A 7,163-nucleotide genomic window follows, 5' to 3' on the forward strand; every position below is an offset into this window, starting at 1 on the left:
AAAAAAAAAAAAAAAAAAAAAAAAAAGACACCACAATATATAAATACAGCAGTACATATATGTAAATTACACGTAAGTAAACCTTAACTCCAGTGATTCACTCACAAACACTTTCATGACAGGTTGCACAAAATAGCACAGGCTGAGAACCTAGATGTTTGAATAATAGTGCTAATACCAAACTCAAGTCGAACTATACCAGTATTTCAACAATTTTAGCAAACTGTAATGATTTGCATGTGCAAGTTCAAATGCACTGACATTCTCAAAGACTAATTCCATTTCCTCTAACAGACAACAAATAACTGGGAACAGATTTCTGGGACGTTCAGCAGTTTACATACAACTCTCGCTTCCCACGGTTATGGATGCCAAAAATGACCTATGTCACCCCTTTTCTGCTTACATGTTTTGTGGTTGAAAAATGACACAAAGTAGGGCTAGGGAATGTATCTCAGAGTAGAGTATGTGCCTAGCATACCAGAGACTCTCAGATGGATCTCCAGCACTGGGTTAAAAAAAAAAAAAAAAAAAAAAAAAGACCACACAACAAAGGAGCATATAGTCTGCAAGAACAATCTAAGGAAATTGTACATTATACTGAGTATGAGAGCTTGAAGAGGGGCAGCACACAATTGTGCCCAAGGTTATGATTGCGTATGATTCAAAAGCAGGTAAACAGAATGAAACAGCAATTATTAAAATTTTAAATTTTAAATAGTGAAATATACAATAGATACTGCTAAAATGCAGGTTATTTGATAAAGCCCATGTACCAACATTTCAAAATAATTGGTGACTGGGTTATCTACAAAGCTGAGCAACTTTGAAAACATATTTTTACAAACAATTTTACCAATCATTTTCACAATTTTTTCCAATACCAGGGATAAAACTCAGGACCTTGCAATCGCCAGGTAGCCATCGTGCCACTGACCTAAATCCCTGGCCCTACAATTATTTTCTGTTATATCAAGTGAACAGCAGCACATGAATACCCTAATTTACGTTACAATGTCAGCGCAAATATATTTCATTTTTAACATCAAACCATGGCTCAAAAGATAAGTGTCTCCTTCACCCACACCCACAACTACCACACACACACACACACACACACACACTTCACTTAAAACATCAAGTTGGTAGCCGAGTGCAATGATGTATACCTGGAATCCCAGCACTCAGGAGGCAGAGGCAGGAGTATCATGAGTTTGAGGTCACCTGTGACATTCAGCAAGTTTGTGGCCAGTCTTAAATTACATAACAAGAGTCATAACAAAACAAACGAACAAAAAAATTGGGCTGGGGATACAGCTCAGTGGATAGCCCCTGCCAGGCGTGCCCACCCAGCCCTCGCCTGGGTTCCAGTCCCAACAATGCAAATATGTATTTCACCAAACCATGCTACTAGGGGATGTTGACTGCTACACAGAACAAAGGAATTCTCCAATACTGCTAATGAGGACCACCCTCAATCTTGAGAAAGAAGCCAAATGACAGACAGTTGTCCAAAATTTGTTTTGTTTTTAAAGACAGGGACTTGCTAGGTAACCCAGACTGGCCCTGAACTTGAAATCCTCCTCTCTCAGCCTCCCAAGGGCTGGGATTACAAGCATGTACCATTGCACCCTGCTCTAAAATTTACTTTAAAAGTACTATACCACATATACTACATTAAATGTTAGTACCTTTAGCTGCGAGAACTCTGACTAAAAGAAAAAAATGTGAGGTAAGAGCAAGCGGTGGAGAACTGAGTTCAGTAAAAGAGCCAAGTTTTTTCGCTTCCTCCTATTTAATCCACTCTGGAGACCACAGAAGGTTTAATAATAAAAAAGCAAAAAAAGATGTGGCTGTACAGAAATGCAAAATGGTTCCATGAGACAGTAACTAAATGTATCTTTAGTTTAACTACCACTCAAGACGATTTATTTAAGTATTTACAAAACATCTTTCTTCTGTTTCTGAATAAACACTCTTTGGAAGAACATCTTAGGCCCTCCGGCGAAGGACTCCCCTCAGATCACACAGAGGAAAACAAGAGGCCCCGAAACAACTAGTCCGTAGCTACTTGCCTCAAAGGAACCAAGGCAAATCCTGCAGATCACATCCCCTCCCAGCAGGACATCCAGGGGAGGTAAGGCAGGCTCAGATGCAACCGACGCAATCTGCCCCAGCCTTCCCACAGGTGGGTCACGTCCTTAGAAAAAATAATGGTACTTTGTCCACAGTGGATCTGAGGGCATTAATTTGAATTTTTAAAATGATTATGATTACTAAATTTTCTGATGTCTTGCTTAAATTTCATGTCCAGCGCCCCAACGCAGGCCTGGACAGAAAATAGCCATTAGCCAACTAACTCCTAGGGGGGCTGGAGAGAAGACTGGTAAGTAGTGAGAAATCAGCCCTGCCTGTTGATACAAAAACACAAGCTAATCTTGCACCTCAGGCTGCATCTAGGCTTTAAATAAACTGGGAGCTTTATCTCTTTAAACTGTGCTTGTAAAGGAGAGGCCTGGCTAATGAAAATGAAGTTGGGGACCACTCCAATCTTGATGACAGCTGCCCTCTTTGTATTACAAGGTGATCAACACCTGGCAGAGCTTAACTCTAAGTGCCTACACTGAAGCTAGTCATTTCCAGGTCTGAAATTTTGACTGACGGAAGAAACAAAAACAGAACAAAACAATTTTAAAAAGCTTGGGTGAGGGTGGGGTGTAGCTCAGCAGACCTTGTGCTTGGTATGTGTGGCCCTGGGGGTCTGATTTCCACCGACCAAAGGGAAAAGATGAAAAACTTCAAAGTGAAAAATGCAGACAAAAATGCAAATACAAAAAAAGGAAGAGAGGTAAATCATATTGCAAGTGTCACATCTAGGGAATTAATCCTCAGGGGGCTCCCAATTTCATCTTTAAAAAAAACAACAATTTCACCTTTAAAAAAAAATCCCACTATCACTCCCACACCACTATGTAGTCCAGACCAGCTTTGAACTCCATACATAGCCAGGGCTGGCCTCAAAGTCTAAATCCTCCAATCTCAGCCTCCTGCATGGTAGAGTACAGGCACATGTCACCATACCTGGCCAATTTATTTCTCTAAGAGAAATGTTAAAGCACACATCAAAATCATGAAAACAATGCTAGGGCCCTAACCCAGTAGGACAAACTCTCTACCACTGAACTACAGTCCCAGCCCCCACTCCAAACTGTGGATCTGAGACACCACGCTCGTCCAAGTGCCACAGAGCTTGGGAATGTTCAACTTTTTCTTCTAGCCCAACCAAAACTAGGACTGCAGCATGGATCGTATCATCTTTTCCTTCCTAAATTCATCACAGCTCTGCAGTGTGCCAGGCCCTCATCCCGCCCACTCATTCTACAGAACACGCTCACTCCACCGCCGAGTCTCTACCAGCTCCTGACACGTTTCTTCTGTTCTCAAACATATTCTAACCCAAGAACAGTATTACTCAGGGGGATCCAACTTCCTACGTATCCCTGGCTTATGCTCCCTCACCCCGACCTCACAACACCGAAATCCAGCACCACTGGTTTTCCCAACTTTGTGAACCTGCACCTAGCCCTGATGGGTCTGAAACTCACGAAAATCAACTGAGTGGCACATGACACACAGACTCAGAGAGATTCTGGTGCAGCGGGAAGCAGCGCTGCTACCAACCAACCCCATCCACAGCTCCCCACAGGGGCTGGGCTCTAAGCATACCCGATGCTGAGCACAGGCCACAGTTGCTGGCCCGGCAATCACCTACCCAAGCTACTTTACTAGGCGCCCACACAGGTCATGGGGGCTGAATCACTACTGAAAAATGCAAAACTGAAGCCACTGACATTATGGCCTGGCTTTATCAGTACACAACAAAGACACACAAGCAGAACAGGTAGTCATATCTAATGGGGTAACACCAAGCCATAGCACAGAAAATAAATTTAAGACCTGGCTGCCATGCACACTGGCGCACAGTCACAAATGCCCAATGCAGCATAAAACTCAGAGCAGCTTGCAGTTTTCCAGGGTGAGAACTCCTTCCTTCTTTCAAGAGAAGTCTCCATCTCTCTCTTGCTTAGAAAGAGCTAACGTTTATCATCTACATGGACAGAGGTGGACTGGCAGGGATCTATTAAAAAGCCCGAAGGGGAAAAACTGTCTTACGGCTACACAGTAATAACAGACCGAGGCATCTATCCCATCCCAGTTCTTCTGCCTTTTCAGTAATCAGCCACAAATGGGAGCAGATACAGCAAAGGGAAGGCCTATCAGGAAGTGTTGACACAACATAAACAGGACGGAACAGGCACCTCACCTAGTTAGGAAACCACAATTATACCATTCTTGATTTGGATGGCTGCCACTTCACAACTCCCAGACAAAAAGTCAGCAGTGAGACTTGACAGGGACCTCTCTGAAACTCCCTCCTCCAGACAAGCCTGTTTGCTGAAAGGTGGGAAAGGAACTCACTGCCCTGGAAAAGGATCTTAACAGCATTAGCGCTCTCTCTCCCTCTCCATGGAAAGTTTCCCCGTCATTGCATTTTTTTTCAATAACAAAGATGTTGTCAGAAATGACAATTTTTTGTGTCCCTGGATGATGCCTTGCTAGCATTTGGTTATAAGCCATAAAGCAGGAATAATTTCAGCCTGTCAGGAGTCTCGCTAATGCCCAGTTTCCCCCTAGAGAGAATTCCTGTCAAATCTAATGAGAGCTCCAAAGGCCCTCTCTACAATATAATGAGCACTTAGGCCATGCTGGTGATCAGGCGGCAAAAAGCATCAATTTGAGCCTGGCTACACCCTGGGGGCCAGACGTCACTGGTTTTAATAAGAATTATGATTACTAGCTACACCAAATGCCTCCTCAGAACTTATTATTAATGTGTGACATTCAGAAGGATGTTTTTCAAATGTAAGACCACTTTAAACTGAATTACAGCACTCCTTTGCACACCACTCTAGTTAAGGGTCTGTCAGCATTTACAATATAAACCAAATTTCAGGGGGTTTAATACCTACCATGAGGAACATGGTATCTCTCAGTTTTTCACATTTTTTAAATTACTGAGCTAATTATACACAGCGTATTATTAACGCACACTGGCTCATGGACAGACAGTATATACTCACAAATGCCCAATGCGGTGTAAAACTCATTAGAAAACCATTTTCACACCGTAAGTGCTTCTGCCCCTTCTTCCTTCACGATAAAGAAAAGACTGCCATACCACGTAACCTACAGGAACCCAGAAGAACCACACACCTCTCTAGTTCCTCCAGTAACGGCAGCAGCACACAACATCACACCAACGCGGTACTCCCTTGTAAGAGGTGATGAGGTGATTAAATCCTTCAAGTTTATGGGTTTACGAAAAAGTTCAGTCTCTTCTTGCTCTTTCAAAATCTGTCACCAAAAACATGTCCTTCAGGATAATTTTAAGAGTGGCAGGAGAGAGTTCCTAGGCCAAATTTATTTGCAAAATTAATTTAGGAGACCATAAACCATTGCCATAGATCTTCTAGCTCTAGACCATTTACTACCAACAGGTCACAATTGCCTCAATAAGGCACTAGCCACTGAAACACACAAAAACAAAGGCACAAACCCCATATAAACAAATCAAAATGAAACCAGCAACTTTTTAAAAGGCCAAATTATTTTACTAATGAATGGCCATGAAACTCAGCTATCTTTCCAAACAAATCTCTGAGAAAGGACCTAAAGTACATGATAACTTAACATTATGAAATCTATTATGAATTAAAAATCAAAGAGTGAGGAGTCACAAAAGCAGAATTCAACTCTGAAACACACTTGCTTAATGAAAGTCTTTGAATATAAGGAAGATCTGAAGGCTGAACTAATCAATTTCTCCACTGTGCCCCAGCCGGTCAGCCATGCTCTTTAATTTAATGAAACAAGGGTTTGAGATGAAATAGCACATATACATCAAGTAAGAATTGTATTGTTGCACTCTGAAATGTGTCCAACTGTGCAACCTCATCTGATGATAATTTTTTAAGAGGCAATCGATTTCTAAAAGACTTATTGTACCAGAGTCTTGATGAAAAAGTGAATGTCAGCATATCTCCAGAATACTTACACCCTGCCATTAATGCTTTCTTTGGCAGACAATGACTACTCAATCGAGGGTCCTTTGGGCTGAGCAATCATTTAGCTTTTCTTCTCTTATGAGGTCCTTAGTGCCTTGTTCCAGCTCAATACTCTTTTTATACACCATTATAGTAGCCGTAAGTGTGAATTTTATGGGAACTTGCAAACTCATAGTCATAGCTAAAGCTTTCCAGTCACTAATCTTTTCATGCTTTTAAAACCACAGGACTGAAGCAACTCCCAACATACGCTGTGGCAATAAAAGGATCCTTTTTTCATATCCAACCTGCATCAACTAAGTAAGAAACTTTTCAAAAGGATGTTTGCTAATAAACCACTAATCCAGAGTGTCACTTTATGCAACCCCAAACCATAAAAAATCATATACCTTGTTTAATCTGATTAAAGAAATTCCTAACTATCCTTTCCCCAAGTCCTTATTTCCCTCTGAAACAGCACTGATCAAACTATTCTAAACTTTACCAACTGTACAACATACCCCAGGGGAGAATAAATCTATGAAGGTGGAAAAGTAAATGCTGAGTATCAGTTCCTATCTACTTTAAACAAGCTGGTTTACATTTATTTCCAAAGCACCTCTCACCTAGTCATTTAAATGCCAGGTAATCGTCAAGAAGCAACCACTGCTGCAGAATACCATCACCATTAAGCAGGAAAGGAAACCAAGGCAGGTAAAAGACATACAAATGTTGACCCTTCCCACCCCTCAAATGAGGACAAAGCCAGTATTAAAAAATCATATGAGGGGCTGATTTAGCTCAGTGGTTCTGCCGCCTGCCTCACAAGCATAAGGACCCAAGTTTGATCCCCAGTACCAAAAACAAAAACAAAAACAAAATCATATGAACTGATTTCCCATTTCAACTTGAGATTTAACTAAAGCTTACCTGTTTATGCATTTCAATGTTTAATCCATATGACATTTCATAATACTGTGAAGAGAAAAAAAAAATTAAGCATTTTATCAACTCACACTGTTGCAATGCTAAGAACACGTTTTGCTAATAATACGCGAG

General features: G+C 41.3%; 1 protein-coding gene across 1 annotated transcript in view; it reads right to left on the bottom strand.

The window, feature by feature from the left end:
• Positions 1-7,163, bottom strand: part of Tle1 (TLE family member 1, transcriptional corepressor) — a gene marked incomplete at its 5' end in the record, with an annotated part of 87,027 nt that overhangs the window by 78,138 nt on the left and 1,726 nt on the right. Inside the window, one exon of the mRNA XM_033757704.1 lies at positions 7,035-7,079. Coding sequence (XP_033613595.1) covers positions 7,035-7,079 — 45 coding nt within the window. The remainder of the gene's footprint in view (positions 1-7,034; positions 7,080-7,163) is intronic.

The sequence above is a fragment of the Fukomys damarensis genome, unplaced genomic scaffold (genome assembly GCF_012274545.1).
Source record: "Fukomys damarensis isolate Sample0158 unplaced genomic scaffold, DMR_v1.0_HiC HiC_scaffold_31, whole genome shotgun sequence".
In the NCBI taxonomy this organism is placed as follows: domain Eukaryota; kingdom Metazoa; phylum Chordata; class Mammalia; order Rodentia; family Bathyergidae; genus Fukomys; species Fukomys damarensis.